The sequence below is a fragment of the Cataglyphis hispanica genome, chromosome 2, assembly GCF_021464435.1.
Source record: "Cataglyphis hispanica isolate Lineage 1 chromosome 2, ULB_Chis1_1.0, whole genome shotgun sequence".
In the NCBI taxonomy this organism is placed as follows: Eukaryota; Metazoa; Arthropoda; class Insecta; order Hymenoptera; family Formicidae; genus Cataglyphis; species Cataglyphis hispanica.
Window position 1 is genome coordinate 11075961 of NC_065955.1, and position 22605 is coordinate 11098565.

Consider the following 22605-nt stretch of genomic DNA (forward strand, 5'->3'; position numbering starts at 1 on the left):
ATTCGTAAAAACACGATTAAAACTATAAGAATATATAATAATTATAATAGAGTAGAGACTATACCGCGTTTCGGAAATCACAATTTTTTATGCCAGACAGATTGAGAAAGATAAGAGTCAGATTAAAAGAGATACCGTATATATTTATTATATTAATATTTTTAAATAAAATGAAAATATAAAAGACAATGAGCGAGAGAAAAATTTTATATCAAAAGTAATAAGAAAAATATAAATTTTATATTTATCTTTATCAGTAGCCGATAAAATTATAAGTCACATTATTAATATACGATAGATGAAAAGGCATAAACTGTTATACCGATTGAGGAATATTACCTCACGTAGATCAAAAATTATTTGGTATCTTCACGCCACGTTTGAAATTGTAGAGGTGCTTTTTTAACGTACAGTTTGAAATCGTAGCTATTTAGAAAATTAGAAAGAAAGATAAAACATGAAAAATAATGTGTAATTAAATATTATGAAGAAGAATCGACCACAAGACCCAAAATTGACAAGCAGCGAGAACGTCAAAAAAAAGTACGTCTCGTTTTGTATATTGATAATTGAAATTTTAAGAATACCCCTCGATCTTTGGCTTTTTACGAAATATTATTTCTTCCAATTATTTTTCAGATAAAAATAACTTGGTATAAAATACGGAATATTATGAAAGTTTATACTCATAAAATAATATTTTATTAAAGGAGTCAAAGATCCGTTGTATTAAAAAAGTTAAAAGAGCTGTATAAAGATCGTAGCATTTTAATCATTGAATATTCCGTAAATATACATATATAAGAAAGAACCTATAGACACAATCGCTGATTTAAATTCTCACCATTTCGTCGTCATAATAATGGTTTATTGTTGAAGTGATATAGTTATATAATGATCCGTAACGCGTTCAACTACAATGATAGGTCTTTTTATCTAATACAGTCGTGTTTATACATGGATTATACAATATTTACAGTAACTCAAGATCGTACAAGCGATAACTTCTCTCTTTCGGACAATGCCAGGCCGATAGCTCTAATCGGGATAATTTTTATCGCTCATATTTCATTCGTACGTGTAAAGTATTTATACACACATACGAGAGTGACGTGTATGTGCGCGCCTCTTAAATGCATGTCTCGATCGTTACATTACGAAAATTTTGGTAATACACACTTAAGATGTACATCAACTGTTCGATACGCTACTCACTTTGCTATATTTATGGACCATTTATTCGCCACACATTCGCTATTTATATACAATACAATTTTATTCATGACGCTCGCGAAATGCCGACGAGCCTTTGACATTCTTTCGAGAAAAAGGAAGGAGATATTACAGTTTGTTTCCGCAGGAATTTTTGTAATATCTTACGTATACAGTCGCGAAACATATAAGGTGACGAACGATCTTGTCCTCGAAAGATTGTTTCGTCCCCCCTTCCCCCCCCCGCTACCCTTTCCAAATTCTAGATTATTACGTCGGGAGAATGTGTGTATATTATTGAATTTTTTGAATTATTTCGAAATATACAAATTCATAAAAAGTCATGTACGGCACTGTAAAATAATTATGGTGATTGGCTGTAGGCTTAAAAATTAGGGGTCAATAAGATCGATCGTCGAAATGTTTGATAATTCGCACATCGAACTTGCACTTCTCTTTTCTCTATATACGAATAATTTACACTGTCGCTATTATAGTAATCACTTTTACACATCGAAGACGAATATTATCCGGCGATATATTCCTTAGTCTTTTTCTAGTATGTCTTCTTCTTTCGAAACGTAAAAATATAATCTGGTTTGATAAGTACAAAACGTCGATATGCTTCGATGCGTTAAGTTCAATCGCTCTTTATCCTTGGTCGAGTCAAGCTACCTCGACGATTACGGAATTCGCAAGTTTCTCGGTATCATTTTCCGCGGATGAACGACCACATATTGCGCACTAGTGATAAACAGCTATTAGCGATTTTGATTTTTAGCGGAGGCGACACACCTCCAGAATAAACAGTAGATTGTTAATCTCGTCTCGAGTGGCGTTTTTTTACCTTTTTTTTTTATTTTTCGTAACGTTACGCAATGAGAGAGACGCTTAATCGATGCAATAGTTAATCGATGAATCCTTCTGGGATCTTCTCTCTATCACTAACGAGAAAAATCAAATAAAATATTCTATCGCGATAAAGTATTCACTGTTCAGTTGCACGCACTATGTAATATTCGCTTCAAACTACAGATAGATTGTGTGATTTTCGTCTTAAAAAGGATGACATACATAGAAGCCGTTACACGAGTATTAATTTATATGTACATACACATGTAGGATTGATTACACGTAAAACTCTATTCCATATCAGTCATACTGATCATATATCATTTGATATACACGCAGATTTTTCATAAATTTCAAAGAAAAGTATAAAATCTAGATGTTTTTTTTATTGAAAGATTATTCGAAAGTAAAATCGATTAGCGCGCTTGAAATGGTAATAAATAATTCTTTTTAATAAATGTATATATAAAATTATACTACCTAAATATTTTCTTTCAATATGTTAATTTAGTTATTCGTTTTTATAATGCGATATAATGCTTGATCATTCCACATCAAATCTCACAAATATTTCATCTACAAAATTTTATGAGAAATGAAACTTGTATGCAAAAGAGTTTCATTTTTTTGCCTCTGCCAATGTGAAAAATAATTTTGAAATTCAGTGAGTTCGTTAACGAAAGTCGTATAATATTTTTTGCATATCTATATTTGACGATATACTACTTTTCTAAGAAAAAATATTTGTTTCGTGTGTTACATGTAGTTTATTACACCCATTTGGTATTACTTATGTAAAGAATTACATTCTTTACGCGGATTTACATTCTTATACGATAGCTGTATATAGACGATAGATACCAGAATCGAAACTCCGCGCGCGAAAAAAGTGAGTAATAAATAAATCATAAATTATTACACATGTTGCAAATGTATGGTAAATACGTTTCATTGGCGATGCTTCGATCGTTCGGTATAATCGATTTAATATATAACGATATAGAAGATAATGGATTTTATACTAGCATATCAAGTTTACTACTGGCTATTTTTAGCGTGTTGACGTCTGATAAAAGAGTTAAATACGCGCAATCAATAATGTAAAAAAAAAAAAATGCTTTGTTACGTGTATATATATTACATACATACATCATACCATTTAAGTACGTCGAATGTCGTAGTATAATGTATCAGTATTTTTTACTTACATGACATATCCACTAAAAAATCACAGATAAAAGGTTAATAATTAAAATTCTTTTATAAATTAATATTAAATCATAATTAACTTTTTTATATAATATAATTACATTCACATAAAAAAATATATTAAAACATAGCCAATAATAGTCTCTCTCATATTAATATAAATTAATAAACTTGTTTCGAGTTATATTCGTAAAAAATAAAGAATAACAAAAAAATTAATGAGTTTTTGAAAGTTACTTTTGACGTAGCGACCAACTGCGATTTTGTCTTTCTCTTCTTCGTAAAAATGAATAATGTTAGGCATTATATAAATATTATGGGCGATGCACGGTACAATTATATTTACAACGACAACGCAAACATCGCCGATGACGTACAGTGAAGAATGGACATCTAATTAGTAATACTAAGTGTTATTAATTAGTCACACTTAGCTTTCGAGGCGCTCGTAGACACTTGCAACACACCGCAGTCGTATTTCCTGCATATGTCTATCCATGCGCGTATGTGTGTGTGTGTGTGTGTGTGTGTGTGTGTGTGTGTGTGTGTGTGTGTGTGTGTGTGTGCGTGTGTGTGTAAACGTATAATATAAATTTATATTATCATTATTATAATACTATGATACAAGATATAAGTACATTGGTTTAGTGATTGCAGGCTGCTCCTCTCATATCACAGCGAGGGGCGCTGCCGGGCCCGCCTCCTAAATTACACTTACATTCTATCGTTTTCGCATTTGTTCTGTTCCAATTTCTCTTTTTTATCAAACACGCACATACACACACAACAAACGGAAGCAACACATATACAATCGCTCGTGAATATAATTCGCACATTCAATTTACACTCCCTGTCGTACCAATATATTTCGCTTATGTATACATATATACATATACATACACACACATACATATATATATATATATATATATATATATATATATATATATATATATAATTTTTATGTGTATGTATATATTTATAACGTAGTCTTAGATGATCCGGAGAGAGATGACCATCGCTATCGCGAATGGACGGTCAAATGATGTCGGAGAGACCCGTTAAGACGCGACGCCACGTGTCTTGCGGCTTCAATACGCTAATGCTCGCCTTTCTCGCGAGCCGAGCTCAGTCTAGGCGCCGTGTCTAGCGCGGGGATTCCCCCGAATCCCATGCAAAGAGATTCGACGTCCAGAATCGTACAATATATACATACTTACGTACCTTAACGTGGCTCGATCGCATATGCGCGCGGGTTCAATATTTAAGCCCTCGCATCAACCGGCCGGTGGGCGATGTGACATTCCGACTTGAATAAACAATGATAAACGTAATAACGCGATTGAGTCACGCGAATTCGAAGATTCCGAATCAAGATGAAATATTCTCGATATCGTAGCTTACTCGGGAGCCGTATCGACGAATCGATCTAATTCATCATCTATCGACCCCTACTTTATGCATTAAGACTAGCGCGATAATAGGAACATGGTGTCTTCATTTGTAGATACTAGGACCACTACCGGAAGGGGTGAGATGATGGAGAAGAGAAGGGCATAGAGATATGTCGTTACTCGCGTATATGAGGAAATACCAAGTAAATCGATTATATCAGTCCTTAGAAGATTGTCCTCCGTTTTTGAAATGCACGGAAACACCATATAGAAAAGATAGTCGCGTCGCATTGTGATCCCTCCGATTTGGGATTTGCTGGGGATCACTGTCACAAGACCGGAAACCACTGCTTCTTCGGACGAACCCGTTTCATTTTTCGCGGATCGCGTGGATGCTGCGGAACCGACACAGACGGGAAACTTTCGCCGATTGGGACGGAGGGACGGGGGTCCAAAATTGCTCGCAGTTTACACGTCATTAGCATTTGCTCATCGCGCAAAGAATCTTCTTTGTTCTTTAAATTGATTCAGTCTGGAAGAATTCTCTCGCGAATCAAGTTTATACGCTCAGCCTCTTATTACTCGGCAGAGATTCGGCCACTGTGAATAAATGGTCGCGTCTTCCTTCGTATGGCTAGATGGGAAGATATGTATTTGTTAAGTTTCACGCGGCTAATCCTTCTCCCCTTGCCGGTGGTGGTGGTAGACGTGCGGCGGTGGGTGGCGTGACGTCGTTCTCAGTTCTGCTCGGTGTTTCTCGGTCGAAATGATGCTGTAGAGCGTCACCAGTCCAGGACGGCACATTAATTGAGTTTTGATTACCGCCATTGGACGACGGTGCGCCGGGTGAGTGCGTGGGTGACGGCGTTTGGAAGAGCATGGAGCCAGATGGAACAGCGGATTTGCCATCCATCAAGGGTCCGTTACTGGTTGGCGCCATCGGTTGCTTATCCAAGGGAAAACCGCCCCCGCCAGTCCCATACACCGAGCCGAATAGACTCGCCGCGTATTTACCCGCGCCCAAGGAATGAGGTGGTAATCCGTTGTTACTTTGAATCACCGAGATCTCGTTCAGCTGTAAGTAATGCACGCCGTCTGGTTAGGTTTATTCGAAGACAATTACCTACAAAAACGAAAATAGACAATGATCATTAATTGTGACTGTTCAGTACCGATATTTTGTGTTTCATCTCTTGTACAGTATCGTTAAACATCTTAAGTTAGACAACAAATCTTCTTGCGCGAGAAATCGTAATAAAATAAAAACTCCCATGACATTTTGCAATGCAAACTCATCGTCAGTATTTGTAGGAAAATATCTACCAAACTTTTATTAGGCTAATCACCTTTGTATTGCGGAATAACCCTTCATTTCGAGCAATATATAAGATTATTTACCTTCTGCTGGACGCCGTTAAGGAATGGTGCGGGAAGATATGGGTAAAAAAGATCCGGTCGTCGTTGCAGAAACTCCGAGTCCTTGGGTGTGATTGGCAGGGGAGGTAGATCCAATGACATTCGTCGCCCTCGACGTGACGTTCCGTTGGTGAACATATGAGTGCCCATATGTACCTGCAGCAGAGAAACAAAAGGAAACGGTGAGAAGCGATATTCGCGTCGATACTTTAATGGGATGGGCGCTAATCTTTCATCGAGCTCGAACGACTTGCGACTACGCGTTTTGGCGTTAGTAAAAGCGATAGCGGCTCTAGCTAGTGTTAATAAAGATTATCGGGAATTTATAGAAGAGAGAGAAAGAGAAAGAGAGAGAGAGAAAGAGAAAGAAACTCAGACTTCCGGTGGCAACTATATAGAGGAATAAATGTATTATACCTTAAGATTGCCTTTGGTGGTGAACGCCTTCTGGCAGACGGTGCATCGGAACGGTTTGTCGCCAGTGTGGGTTCGCATATGGATCTGGAGCGCCGAAGACGAAGAGAAATTCTTATTGCAAATCTGGCACAAGTGCTTGCTCGGCATGTCTGCAAATACATATAACGGTTTCGCTAAACTGACCCTGACTTTGTGATGGAAATGTGCAATAATGATGGCTTAAGGATTGTTCTTTGTCTCGTAAAAGTCTGAAGCTACAGATTGTGAAAATTATAAAAGTGCGGCATAAACAGACTTACAATTAGCGGCTTCTTTAAAGCTTTGCTTCTAATATTTCAGTAATATTTTCACATACGATATAGAGTATCGGACATGAAAATACGAAATGCCACCATACAAGAAATTCAATTGAATAAAGAAACGAGAAAAATCTACGTAATCCTTCACCAGTATATATACAGAAACATCGATAGAGATAATGACAGACAGGAAATAACAGGAGGACTAAAAGCGTGCAAAGCAGTAATAGCACATATCGGGTATATCAAACTATTGTTTTCATTAACAAGGGAGTCCGCGATTAGCAATAAAATCGAATCTGCCAAGCGAAGCTGAATTCGTGTGACGCTCGATGAAGAAGCACATTGAGTCTTACTCTTCATGAGAATTAGCGAAGATGTACTTACTGGCTGGTCTCTTTGGCGCCGGCAAATCTCCTTCCGGTGGGGATCTCTTTACTGGTATTGCGGACTCGATCGACGTAGGTGGCATGGGTGGAGGTGGTGGTGGCGGTGGAGGCGGAGGTGGTAGGCTCGAATCATCGGTGCACATCGGGCTCTTGGAAGTTTCGTGATCCTGACATTGCGGTTGCTGCTGCTGCTGTTGCTGCTGCTGTTGTTGTGGCTTTGCATCGCTGAATAGATGCGGCGGCATATCACGAATCTTATGAGTCAACATGTGCTGCTTCATATTACCCTACGCATCAAAATACGTTCTTTTGTATTTAATAAGGTAATTGACGGAGATCCCTAAAAGGAAGGAAAAGAGAGAGAAAAGAAGACTAGCATTGTTATTTGTAGCATTTAGATATAACATATTAGCAATTTGCGAATAATGTAATTAAATTTGATTGCCATTAAGCTCTTTATTATATATATTTTTATTATATGACCTATCTGTGTTAGACCTTTCTGTTGTATTTTATGAAAATTTTGATATTAAATCCGCAGTCCTCTTTTTATCAATAATTCCCGTTATATAATTTAATTATGATATCGTTTGGCCGAATGATCGAGCTACTTCGGATAGTTAAACTGAAGAAAGCACGCGAATATTATTATATCCGAAAAGGTACAATTGCAACTTGGCCAAGATGCGATCGCGACCATACGAGATAGCAAGACGAGCGCGTATACGCTTGCTTTGTTTAGGAGGCTCTTACCAGGAAGACGTGGTCCGAGGGTAGAAGTCCGAGGGCGGGTGGCATCAGCGGGGGCAGGCGGACGGCAGGATAAACAGACGTCAGCCTTCGCCCCCCTCCTGCTCCTGTCCGCCCCCGGTTCTTCCGCTCCTCAGGCCGCCGCCGCCTGCGTTTCGGTTTCTCACGATTTCCGGCGGCCGATCTCGCCGGATACGATTGGTATTGGGGATTGGGTTGTGGGGGGATCGGACCCTTCGCGGCGAAGGGTTGGTCCGCGCAGGAACATGCTTGCTGACCGGAATCATCGTTCTGAAAGTATAGCAGAACAGACGAGAAGAGTATAGAAGTGATATGAATAGATATCGTATGAGGCTTAGGAGAAGTTTTTTTTGTGTAATATTTGTTTCTAACATTTTATTAATTAGTCATTTATATGATTATCTGATTCTTTTAACATTCTTACATTAGTAATTCTACGCATTTTAAAATCGTAGGATAAGTCAAAATCTTATGAGAGTCACGTAGAGTCAATGCCCTACATTAGTGCTTAAGAATTAAGTAAGACGTATCGAGTTGTTTAGGCCTGTCATAATCAACGATTTCATTCTATAAAATGAAAAATGAACTGCGAGCAATTGAAATAATTTAAAAGCGAAACAAAGAGAAAGCGAAAAAGAGAACGAGAGATTATTGGCCCGCGACAGTCGTTTTCAAAATTAAAAGCAGATTTATTTACCTTTGTGGAAAAACCTCGGTCGCATATAGTGCATTTGAAAGGTCGTTCCTTCGTATGACTCCGATAATGTATCTCCAATGCGGATTGGCACGCGAACGTCTTGTAGCAGAATTTACAAGTGGTGTTGCCACGTACTGTAACAGATCGTACCTCTTTACATTTTTAAGTCAACTTATTTAGACATTGTGAGCGTGTGTATTTTTCGCTAGATATTTTTATACTAGTGTGTTTTTGTTTGATAGCAATATTCTCCAAAGTGTATTTTTTCATGATTCCTAATATGTATCTATAAAATATAAAATTGCAATGTTTAAAGATATTGATTTACTGATTATTTTATTATTTATAAATAATTATAAAAAAAATTAATTAAAAATAAAGCCAAAGTACTGAACAATAGAAAGGAATAATAGAGAGGAGATGGGGATGAATAGTTAATGTAAAATGAGATCAAATGATATATTATAAAAGATTTATTTCTTAATATACATGTGTATGCGTATATGTATATGTATGAGTTAATGAAATTAATGAATAAAAATAAATTAATAACACATATGTATTAATATTAACATAAGCCTCATAATTTTAATTCTAATGATCAAGGGTGAATTTAAAACAAAGCCATAATATATCATAATAAGTAATATAAAGCATAAAAATTATGAAAGTTGCAATAAATAAATCATTTATATTATTAAAAGCTTCTTAACTTTATTGTTAATTATAATATATGAAAAAATACTACCTACGTTAAAAAATATAAAGTTTAAAAAAACATTACAAATTTTAAAAAGAGAAAAGGAGACAAAGATATTTGTCCCATAACATATAATGAAGCATTTCATAAATATTATTTATGTAGGGACAAATGAAACGCAAAAAGGGTTAAAAAGATATATAATAAAATGTACAATATAATAAAGATAAATAATAGATGTATAATAGAGTATTAGACGCTTATAAAAAATGATGCGTTTCCTCAACATTTTTAGTAAAACTTTCAAATGGACCAAAGAATTTGTTATTAAAAAAACTCCAAAAAGATTTTGAGATATTATTTTATTTTCTATGATATATAAATAGTAATGCTCATAACTTGAAAACGAATAACTACCATGCAATTATTGTATACACAATCACATACAGTTAATTATTATATAAAATTTATTACATAAATTATTATATAAAATTATTCTCAAGTTACTATTTATGTATATCATCATATAAATTATTATTTGAGAGTATAATTAAAAAAAAAAAATAATAATAATTCTCGTAAAAATATCAAAAAAACTTATAAGTAGTTTTATCCATATATTTTTATTTTATTTATATATAGAAATATTAATATTATTTATTTTATTTAGTTTTTATTATATTATTTATATTTTATATATTTGTACTTAAAAAACCGCGATTGTCAATAACAATGATTGCATGAACATTCCGCACAGAGATTGATTTTTTTCCTTCTTAAATCAGTGCTCACATAATACTTTCAGAAAACATTCTTATATTGCCGCCAAAGTCAAAATCTTTCAAATTTAGATCAAAAAATGAAATGCCCTCCACACTGTATACATATATGCATATGTATACATGCATGTGTAATGTATGTATGTATAGTATATATAGACATAGAAAAAAATAAAGCTTATAAGCGAATCCGACATAAAATAATGTAACAAAAAAGGTAGAGATATTATGTCTTTTTTTGCAGAAGTAAGAGAAATGCATATGTACATACATATATAATATATCTGTATATAAATGTAATACATATACAAAATATATTTATATATGATGTGTATATGTGTGTGTGTGTGTGTGTGTGTGTGTGTGTAGATGTATATAATATATACATACGTATGTATATATATTGTATATACATAAATAACAATTAAAATCTTTCATTACATGTTAAACATTAAAGATATGCAATTCATATACAATAAATTTCCCCCAAAACTGGCTTCATTAATTTTATCATACTTTGATGAATATTAATGTCCTCTTTATCGTGTTCTCTTTATCATAATATGCAGATTGTGTGATGATATGCGCAAATGATAGCTTCATGTACAACTGCATAAGTATGATATAGCCATTAGATAGTTCACAGCGTGGTGGTCAGTATTCCGTTATCTGTTAAGTTTCTACTGCCCCGAACAGTCAAAACAGCGGGAGTCTAATGCATTATTCTTCTGTTTTTCTTCTTAAGATTTTGTAATTTGTAAATGAAAAAATTGATTGTAAAGTATTTTCCATTATTGTAGACTTTTTTTCTGAATTTTTCCCAAAGACTGAAATAACCGAATGGTTATAAATCTCACCAACCTTCAGGATGCACTTAAGATGGTTATGCGGAATCTTCATTTATAGATTCTTTTAAATTATAGAATTTTCTAAAAAAAAAAAAATAAAATAAATAAAAAAATAAATAAATAAAGATATAAAAAATTTAAATTTTGCTCCAATACAATAATGAAAATATCTCTTTGTATGTGTATGTGTATGCATCATTATATGAGATTGTATGAAAATAACAAAAAGTGCTGAAAAACTGAGGAAAATAAAGACAAAGCGATGAGGCATATTCTACGTTTGTATAAGTGTACTTATTATTACTATTAGAGATAGCAGAGAAAGTAGAAAAAGACAAAATAATAAGGCAAATAATAATAATAATAAAATCGGATAATTAATAAATAATGATGCAGACATACAAAAGAAAGATAAAGAGATATCAAAGAATTATTATTACAACAAAATTAATAAAAAAAATATAAAAAAGTCATATAACAGGAGAGCGGGAGTGCTGGGTCCAGCTATATCGCAAAAGGATGCCGGTATGGAACATGGATAAGCCGAATATGTCACCACACATGGAAAGAGGTGTACTAGAATGCGATTTTGGACTCGGTGATACGCGGCAAGAATAGTGATTATTGGACGCGGGAAAGGTTGTAGCAGGAACCGCAGCTCGCTGATTCTGATGACTTGGAGCCTACCTGCTGGCCCTCCGACAGCTAGACCGAGCGGATTGTAAGTCGATGACGCGGCTAGTACAGCTGAAGTGGTTAGCGAGGCTAGAGGTCCGCTGCCGGGAACGCTTCCCGGGTTGACTGCGCTCATCGACGTGACGCTATTTATGTTGGATGTGCCTGGCGTGCTGGTGACGGGCGCGGATGAGACTGCTTGCAGCAATCCGGTAAACATACTGAAGGGATGCGACGGATGGTGTGACGGTACAGTTTGGGACGGCGGCGGCGGCGGCAGCGGCAGCGGCGGCGGTGTCGGCGATGCGGAAGCCACCGACGCCGGAGTGGAGGAAGCGCGAGGTGTCAGATCGAGCGGAGCACCGGAAGTTGGCGAGCTGTCGCTCTTTTCGCTACCGTTATATCGATGAAAGGTCGGCGGCGATCTGGCTGCATTCGCGATCGTGGTTGTGGCGATCGTCGTCGTGATGGTCTTTACTTGATTCTCGAGAGCCGCCAGCGAAGTTGAAAACATGGGAAGTATCATGTCTCTGTGCTCAGTCTCCTCGTTCTCGTGCTCCTGCTCTTTCTCTATCATTTCGGCACTACGTCTATCGCGATTCATCTCGCATCTATCGTCGTCTTCTCTGCGATCTTGCTCCTCGTCATCCTGATCTTCTATCTCCTCGCTATGCTCTTCCATAAATCTTTGCCGTTGTTGCTGAGACTCCTCCTTCAAATCGACGTCATTTTCATGCGATTGTTGCTCGATGCTCGGCTGCCTAGATCCAGGGAATCCTAAAGTAAAACCAGGACCAGTCGCATGCATCGGCGTAAATCCTTGCGGGAAGAAAGAAAGTTGAGGTTGAGGATAACAACCCGGAAATTCATTTACTTCTGCGGCTTGAATTTGCTCTGGACTGAGATCGGTAGGTTCGCCAGTATGAAGGCGTATGTGCTGCTGAAGCACGAGAGCGTTCGTAAACTTCTTGTGACACACCGGACACTGGTGCAGCACTCTTAACGGCGGCTTAGCCCTATGCACTCCCATGTGAGTTTTCAAATTGCCCTTTGTGGTAAACGCGCGACCGCAGATTTTGCACTTGAACGGACGCTCGCCCGTGTGAGTGCGATAATGCATTAATAACGCGCTCTTGCACGAAAGCACTCTATGACAAACGATACACTGATTGGGATCGGTCAATTTGTGTTCAATATTATCGACTAACTGCTGTAACTTAGACGTCTCCGAAGTTTTCGTTATCTCGATCAAACTTTCCCAGGAATTGTCGTTGCTACCCGGTCGCGGTAACAAGTTCGAATAGATCGCTGGATCCTTAGCCGGATCGATCATCTCGTTCGCGGAAACAGTCGGCGTCTGTGCAGCGGTGGAAACCGCCGGAAGATGAGAAGGTATTTGGTGATGAGCCGGGGCGCTCGGGAATAGAATCCCGGCAAAGGACGTCTGAAGACTACTGCTACTCGCGCTACTACTAGCTGGAGACGCTCCAGGATATGCCATCATCTGTTGAGGCAAGCGATTGATCGTACCCTTGCCAGAGAGGTTCTCCGGTTGCTCCTCTGTCTCTTCGTCCATTTCTATCTCCCCGTCGCCCTCTAACCGTCCGCTGATCTTGCTGTCCATACTACAATCCTCGTATGCTTGTGGCTGAAACGACGGATTCACCAAAGATGAAGGTGAATTGAGAGATCGCCTCGTAGTCTCCTCAAAGTCCTCGCCTTCTTCCGTTTCCACAGGTTCCTCCGTCTCCTCGGGTTCTCTCTTCGGGGTTATGCGCCCGGTATCTTCCTGGCTCATTAGTCGTTGCTGATACTGGTCCTGTCCAGGTGATCTCTGTTCGAGCTTTATCTCCTCTCTCTGCTCGAGTTGCTGTTTTTGTTGTTGTTGTTGATGATTGTCGTGAAAGGAATGATGAGAGTTCGATACAGCGGCGGGGGAAGTAGGGGACATCGGCGGGGCAACGGTTACGGGTTTACTAAGATTTTCCGGCACGTCCTGATCATCCCGGTGATTAATAACCGGTAAACGACAAAGGATCATGCCGGGCGATGTAAGACTGAGAGGTAAAGGCGGTTGTGGTGGTAGGAAACTGTGCTCCCTACGTGCCGGATGACACGAGGGATGATGAATGGCGTGAGGCGGCGGCGGCGGGGATATTGGCCGTTGCCCGGAAGCAATTTGCTGCAAGAGGGGCGGATGATATTTGTCTAGATGTTCTGGAACGGGATTCGGATTCATCTTTACGTGTGGAAACTTGGCCGTATGCCTCTGAAAGTGGACCTTCAGGTTGCCCTTGGTGGTGAATCGGCTCCCGCAGACGTTGCACTTAAAGGGTCGCTCACCTGTATGGGATCGTATGTGGATCTGTAGCGCTGAATCGCTGCCGAAGACCTTGCCACAGAAGCGACATCGATGCTTGAAGAAGGGCTCGCCGCGACCGCCGCTTGTTTTCGAATCGTATGGCGAGAGCCGTGAGCCTTTACTGCCTCTAAATGCGAGCTCATCAGCCAGATTGTTGGCCAATAGACCTTGACTCGCGTTGTCCAAAACCTCCTGGGCACGCTTTTGCAGCATTTCCAGTGTATTCGGTTCGTGAAGGGGCGGTGGATCGTTGTTCGTTATGATCGACGAAGCGAGAGAAGAACTGATCGAGCAAAGAGGCGGCATTTGATGCGACAGTGTGATTTGACTGCTGGTAGTCGTAGCGGTAGTCGATGTAGTGCCAGAAGACGAAGACAGGGGTAGATTCAATGGAGAGGCACTGCTCGTCGAGGTGGGTCGTTCTTGAAGTAGATTCGGTGTCAGTGGCGCTGGTGATGAGAGATGGTGACTTGGTGGTCGGGAAGAAGGTGGTGATGTGAGACTCGACAATGGTTTCGGTAGAATAATGGGAGACGACGAGGCCTCCTTGCTATCAGCTGGTTCTACCGATGACGGTTGCGCTACCGGTGGCTTTTGAGTAATCGATAATTGTTGCTGAAGCTGGCTGATGAACTGTAACTGGAGTACCTGTTGATGCTGAAGATTATATAGCGTACTTTGTAAGAAGGCCAGATCCTGTAACGCCGCGTCGCTATCGGCTCCACCAGCGAGGGCGGTGGCAGCGAATTGCGCGACCGCAACTTTTGTATTTTGAAGGGCCTCGAGAGTGACATGACTAGTTCCAGCAGGTGGAAATATTCCAGCGGAGGTTGAACCACTCCCGACAAAATTGTTATTATTTTCCGCATCCTGTCGATGGCGAATCTGTTTTCGCGAACCCTCTTCGTCCTCGTATTGCTCGTCTTGTTCGTCACCGCCGTCTTCTTCGTCCTCGCCCAGAGGATCATCGGCATCCTTGTCGTCCTCGTCGCCCTGATGAGATCTCGCCGCGGTGAGATCGACGGCTTCCTCGCCTCCTGCTCCACCACCGCTCTCCTCACCGTCTGATATGAAGTCATTTTCTTCACCTGCAAGAAAACGAAAAATTTTAGATAACAAAGCAACTTTTTTTTTCTTTTTATATTGTTACAATTAAATATTCATAGCGATATCAAAATAAGTAAGGATAATTGAAAGTTAAGAATAAATTCATGAAAAGACGCTGTTCTTCGAAAGGAATCATTTTTGAAGCAAATAAAGCGTGAAAGACACTGACGATGATAACTCAATGGTAGACCTTCTCAACTCGAGAAGGTAACGATGTGATCTTTCGACAATGGTTTCGAATGGTTGACGAATGGTTGATGACGCTTGATTATTATCGGTTGGCTGTCTTTTATAAGTTGAAACTTGAATCAACCAACTCTCCAGAGGACGGTTATAATGATAAAAAAAATCATCATTTTTACCTGTCAGATAAAATGAGAGATTATGAATGACGAATCAGAGAAAAAAAGGCAAAATCAATATATTTATTGATATGTATTATAATATGAGAAACATTATATGCGAATATGTGTACATTGATAATTATACGACCCTTAAAACGAGGACACAGATACATTAGCACTTGGGCTTGTAAAATTTCACTCGACGATTAACATGAGCGACAAGATTAACCGGAAAGATAAATTGTTATCCTATATACATATCATAATCAGCATACGCGACAAAAGCAGAATTGTTAATGATGACGATATGAGCGGCGAATTTCCGGTTTTTTAAATTCTATTTAAAATAGCGAGAAATTCAAATATTATGCATTAATAAAAAGTTGTGTAATAAAGTCTTTAGTGAAATGGAAGAAAAACAGCCATGACTCACTTGATATTTTGTGATTTTTTGCGAAATCAGATTAATTCGAGATCGTTCGATCATCGATTTATATCTGAAAATAATCATGAGTAGCTTTCGCACACATCAATATTTTTGCTAATAAAATATACTTTACATTTTTTTAAGCTGATACGTGCAATGCATATTATTTTTTAATGAAATTAATGATTACTAAACGTTGAGAAGTGCGAAGAAAAGTGCGTGACATTAAATTTTAAGGCCCACAAGCAAGGATTTCCAACATGTATGTGAATGACAAAAACATATATAAGAGACGGCACATTGATTATCATGCTTTGCATATAATGAATGAAACTTGCGATCAATTTCCCACTAGAAACTAACAAGAAAAAAGCACCTTTGTTAGAACATTGAAAATTAGAAATCATGCGATTGTTATTCTTGGCGTAAACTCTCCAGTTTAGAATCGGTCAAACACCATTTCACCGCGCTAGTATTTTAGACGCTCGTTTGCAATGCGAGAATTAAACATTTATTGAACGCGTAGGATGTTTCCAAATTAAATTTTGATTGGTCAAGCATACATCTAAATTACTCTAGATTTCACTTAAACGCGATTGAAAAAATTGATTTTAATCAGGTAACTACCTATATGAAATATATCTATGCGATTTTCCATGTTAAAAACAAAGTACAAAAAAATCTATAATATTCATTATTCGAGAATTAATTCGTTATTAAATTAATTTGCTTAAATTTGAATTAAAATCAAAATAACGAAAAGGCTCATCAGAAGATTTTCTATATAAAATAGATATTTCAAGTTTCAACTTGAGCCCTTATTAAAGTTCGTGATATGTTCCCAACTAGAAATATACCGATTGTTCCAAAAATTCCAAAAAAAGCAATTTTTCGCACCTTTCGCTGCGTCTATCTCAAGAATCTGTATGAACCAATTTTGTCAACGGATTTGACTCTAGCGTCAAAATCCCTCGAGGTCACTCTGTCCAATCCGAGATAACGAGATTGTATCGGTTATCGTTGTCGTAATTGTTTCAAATTAAAAAAAATTAAATTCACATAATTCTATATACCTCTGCATAGTGTTAATACTCGCGGTAATCTTGCAGTAGAGCGAGACACAGCTAAATTTTTTGGTCTACTACATAAGCGTGATTTGTTCCTGTGTGACCGCAATGGATACATTATACTCCATTTTATATGGGGTATTTCAGGATGTTGTAAATTATTTTCGTTCTCTTCATACATTCCATACATTCCACATTCTCTTCAATTTTAAAAGAAAAATAGATGATCAATTAGGTACATAGATAAATATTCAGTTTCTAATATTTTATATATATACAGTGTCCCGGAATTTACCCGATTTAAGCTGCGGAAGCATATTCTACAAATGGAAATAAGGAAAAAATATTATATGAAGTTCATCTAGAGAGAGAGAGAAAGAAAGAGAGAAATGCCTTATTATAAAGTTATAAATAAATCTTTTTTCAACCTCTTAAATCTTAAGAGATATATAAGGGAATGGAGTTCGAATGGATTCAAACCAGGGATCGTCTAGCTAATAACTAATCGTCTAATTAATAACTATTATCAAAATGCCAAGAATATTTTCAAATGAAAATTGAACACTAATATATATTAATTCTGCACAATGAAAAATACGTTGTTACCTATTTCATATTTCATTTCAATATTTGCTTATAACTTTGTAATAAAACATTTGTAGTCAAACTTTATATAATATATTTTTCTTATTTCCATTTATAAAATATTCTCTCGTTTCTCGGATAAATTTTGGAACACTCTGTATGCATATAGACACGTTTTGCGTATATAAATGTTTTATATACACGTATATTTTGAGACGTAAAAATTGAATTTATTTAGATTAAGAAAATATTTCCATTTTCATTCCATTTTAGTATAATTATATTTGAGCACAATAATTTTATACACATACACACACACACACACACACACACACACACACACACACACACACACACACACACACACACACACACACACACACACACACACACACACACACACACACACACACAACATACACATATATAAAAACATAACAATTTTTACATCTTCACAATTTTTACGTAAAAATATATTTATCTATTTTTATATACTTGAATTTATATTAGTGGAACATTTAAAAACATTAAACTTGATTGATTCTACAGCATTGTTTGCTAATTCAAAAGTTTAAAAATTTGTTTCGTCGCACAAGCACTCGTTTCACATTATATGAAGACACAAATTATGTTATGCTTTATCGTGCGTATCCACCTGCGAGTAAAACTCTCGAGAGTAACTCTCCAAGAGTATTTTTCGCAAATGGACATACCCAAAAGGGTTTTATATATTCTCAAGGATGTCTATTTAGGAAAATCATTCTCGAGAGTTTTACTCGCAGATGGACACGCATCATTAGAATTTATAGTAATATTATATCATATGTAAAAGTATTACGTTTAATCATAATTTTACAATAATTAATAACTTCGGTAAAAGCAAAACCGCACAGTTTTCTTTTTGAAATTCAATTTTTACGGGTCAAAACATATAAAACATATGAGTTGCAAAAAATTAGAGGATTTCTACACACATGCTTTGAATATCTACATCTATCTTATTATCACTTTATATTTGTAACGTATAATAAAAATTCAAATAACTTGGAATTTCTGCCACAACTTTAAGACTTGTTAAAACTTGCACAACAAACTAACTGCACAACGAACTGTAAACTGTTCTTATAAGACGTTTTCCTACCACCGTGTGTTGCAAAAATAAAATAAATTATATATAGAAGCTTTTAGAAACAAATGACCGTAAGAAAGCTTTGTTCAGGATTGACCAACCGTGACAAAGATTTCTTTATTCTGATTGGTAAAATATTTCGAAAATACGCAGAAGTCGTACCCCAGAAGAGATATTTATTTTTTTTCACCAATATTCGATTGTTCTCGGAAGTCATCCCTCCATTATCGTCGACATCCGCATCTCGATTATGACATAAGAAAGGCGGTCCATAAATCCGAGAGAAGAGGCGGCGCTTGCATCGAGCCACTCACCGTCGAGTTATTAATTATTATCCAGCGCCCCTGGGTCTCTCTATCGCCGTCCTGTCGAGAGTGTCGAACCGATTTCGTTCTCGATATATTATTTTATATTTTTTTTCTACCATGCGCCAGCCGAAGAACGTAGGGTCGTAACGTCAATTTGCGCTCGCGATAAACAATAAATTCCAAACATTTTGCGCACGATGAATTGCGGCTATAAAAACGATTCATATCTTCGGTAATAAATATAATTTTTTTCTCTTCATATGCAATATAAACAAATACATTTTGAGTTTAAAATTTCTCAACTGATCGGTCAAAGAACTTGTCAGAGAAAAAATGTGCAATAAAAAATAGGGGATTGCATTTAAAAAAAAAACGATTGAAAAACAATCTTCATAATTTGAAAAGGTTACGAGTAAAAAAATTTTTTTACATCTGTTTTATGGCGGACTAAAAACTGTGATAATTTCTCTTATTAAACATTCTTGTAACTTCAATCAGTTATGAGATATTTGCTCGGATATTTATAGACGGATACTCGATATACATATGTATATAAAATGTACAAAGAAAGTCCCGGGACTGTCAAAGATATCGAAGACTAGACATTTAGAAGAAAAATATTTCAAACAAAAATTGTAGAGTTTCAAATAATTAAATAATAATATTATTTTAACATTTTAGAAGTTTTTTAACGGAAGAGAGATTTAAACATCACATTGAAAATATCTCGATATTAACTACAAAGATGCAACAAAAAGTAGAAATTTCTATTTAAAAAAAATGCAAATTTTACCAATTCTGAAATATTTTGCTCTTTCCCGGTAATTTGTATATATCTTGCTTTTTTACATTAACAGCCAAATAGTCCGATAGAATTAACGTGTCTATGCCGGACACATATTTTACTGTCATAAATTGTATCAGAATAAAAGACATGTCGCTGGGTGTGGTCGTTGGAGATTCCAGTTGTAAGTATAGAGCCTCTCAATAGATTAACCGATATCTATAAGCTAGATTTAATTCGATTATATTATACCAGATAAGACTATCAGAGTATGTCCGCAAATGTTACGACTAATTGTAATTAATTAGACAATTAGACTAATGCCCGGAATTAGTTGCATTGTGTATAGATTAAATAGACGTGCACTACGTTCTTAAACTTCTCAGCATTTTCGAAATTATATCGATATTATATCTGTTGCCTTCTCTTCTTGCCACTCACGCTTTAAAATAAGTGTTTTCTATTTCATAAGACACGTTTTTCATTAATTCAAGTCGACTCCAATTAAAAAGTATATCTTAATTCTTCAGTAAGTTCCATTTATCTAAACAGATTTTATAAAATAATAAAAATTTCTATTTATATATTATTTTTTATATATTATTTATTATATTTTTATATTATTTATATATTAATATTATTTTTATAAAATAATAAAAAGTAAATTGATCTTCAAGAAAAAGGTGCATGAAAATAAAGATACATAATTTTAAAACATGCCGTGTAAAAAGTTTTAAGCCATTTTTCTTATCATCAATCACATATTTTAGTTAAAAAAAAAAAAATAAATAAAAAATAAATTTAATAGTCTGGTCACTTTTGAATGCCTTTATCCATTATTGAGAACTTTTGCAAGAATCAAAGATTTATATCTTATAATTTAAATAAATATAAATAATTTTAAATAAACAATTTTTTCTTTTATATAATATAATTATAAGAGAAAAAATTGTTTATTTAAATAAAAATGTATAATTGAATTATATCTTTCTAAAATTGTGCGCACCAGCGAAACTAGACTAATTGGATAATGTATTTACATATATTTGTTTGAACATATTATTCGTAGATGTTAAAGACTAGTAATACAATAAAAATATTTTCCACGAAGTATAACATTCTTGAAAATTACAATTGGATTTTCTTGTAGAAAACGGATAGCTCTCATATTTATCAATTCTCTTCTATAGACTAGTAAGAAAAAAAATAGAAACACTAAGAAAAGATACACAAAGAAAGTCACACGCAGAGAGATGTCCTGGTCCTGCTATAAATCATATAAATGTTTGAAAAAGAGGAGGTAGAAAATGGGAAAATAAGAAATGAACCAAACAGCAAATTATTTATATAACAATAGATATAACATTCTACTGTTAAAATACAATAACAATGACAACAAAATAAACATAAAAATAAAATAAACATGTGTGGTAAAAATCTATTATGACTTACAGTACAACTGTTGAGATGTGTATGTTTTTCTTAAACGTTTTTCAAACAAATTAAAAAAAAAAAATAGAAATTTATGATGAAATATATCTGTAGTAAGATCTTGTGAAAAAATCTGTGTCTAATTGTATAAATTTTTTGAACCTTCTTTTTTCTTTTATTATACCTACTATTTTTTCTTTTATTATACCAACAATAGTTCCTATTACTTCCTAAAGATTACTTCCGCGAGAAAGTAAAAAGTTTTTTTTCTTAAAAGTTTTATAGTAGTGTCATTAATAAATATATTTATTAATAACTTTCGTATAAACAACGAGCGACTGTTAAACAATTTTTTGACTCAAGAGAGCGTGACTTTGATATTATAAGTCAACGAAGTCATTGATCGAAGTCATTGATGAAGAAAAAAAAGATTAAAGAAAGATTTATCCTTCCACATTAAACGAGCCCTATTTGAATAACTGACATTTGACAGTTATTCAAGCGCTTTGATGCTGAAAATCATATTTTCTCTTATCATCGTTCCACTAAAATGATATGACATTTCTACTGTATTTCTACTTGAAATGTGCTATCTTAATTATGTCATTTGTCGATTATTATGTGCGTCTTGTTAAATAAATAGACGATGTATTTGCACTGTTAATCAGTTTTGTTCTTTCGCTGGAGCAAGTATTATTCCTTCTGTATTCGTTCGCGACAAAAGAAGCGGATCATATGTCGCTCAGATTAAAGGAATTCTCACTTGAGTGTCTCTCTTTCGTGGAGTGCAAGGTCGGGGCTGTCGAACGCGAAGCGGGTTGATCGATAAAGAGCAACGACTGAGGAATCAATGTGGGTCGTTGCTCTTCTCTCGATTTCGAGTTACAGTTGCAAGTCGCTTCGGATCGATGGCGAACACCAAGATCTTGTATTCGGGTCACTCTCATTTAACAAACAATAAGTTGACAGTGGTGAACAAAGATAAAATGGACCGACAAACGAGAGAGAGAGAGAGAGAGAGAGAAATAGACGACGAGGAACAGGAGATACCGAGAGAAAGAGAGGATGGAGACAGAAGAGAGGGCACGAAGGTACACTGAGAGGGAGAAAGTGAAAAGGGGAACCGAGTGCGGGGGAGCCGAGTGAGGGTGAACGAAGGGAAATTGCATGTGGCGCCTCGCGATTGGCTCGCACCTGTCTCCTCGGACCGCCTTCCTTCAACCCCGATCGCGCGCGCGGTGTGCCTACGTACATAATATGCTCTCTTGTCTCGTTGTATAGAGTATAACGTGGCCTATGCGAGACGCGTGTATGCAACGCCACACTCGCACACTCGCTCACAGGTGCACCCGGGTATACTGTGCGGCAAGGTGTTACGGAGCCGTGTAATGAACCACCACTAC

The 22605-nt window shown here is 36.2% G+C and overlaps 1 protein-coding gene across 3 annotated transcripts in view; it reads right to left on the reverse strand.

Annotated features, from left to right (window-relative positions):
• Window positions 1-915: 915 nt before the first annotated feature.
• The window catches only part of LOC126858286 (homeotic protein spalt-major-like), a 66936-nt gene continuing 45246 nt past the window's right edge, over window positions 916-22605 (reverse strand). The window contains exons 2-8 of one of the 3 annotated variants that reach the window (XM_050608494.1): window positions 11671-15108; window positions 8657-8790; window positions 7942-8229; window positions 7187-7475; window positions 6501-6649; window positions 6066-6239; window positions 916-5742 (exon numbers count right to left, since the gene is read on the reverse strand). In XM_050608494.1, coding sequence (XP_050464451.1) covers window positions 5332-5742; window positions 6066-6239; window positions 6501-6649; window positions 7187-7475; window positions 7942-8229; window positions 8657-8790; window positions 11671-15108 — 4883 coding nt within the window. In that variant the 3' untranslated portion in view covers window positions 916-5331. The remainder of the gene's footprint in view (window positions 5743-6065; window positions 6240-6500; window positions 6650-7186; window positions 7476-7941; window positions 8230-8656; window positions 8791-11670; window positions 15109-22605) is intronic. The other 2 variants (XM_050608500.1, XM_050608509.1) reach the window with 2 other exon arrangements.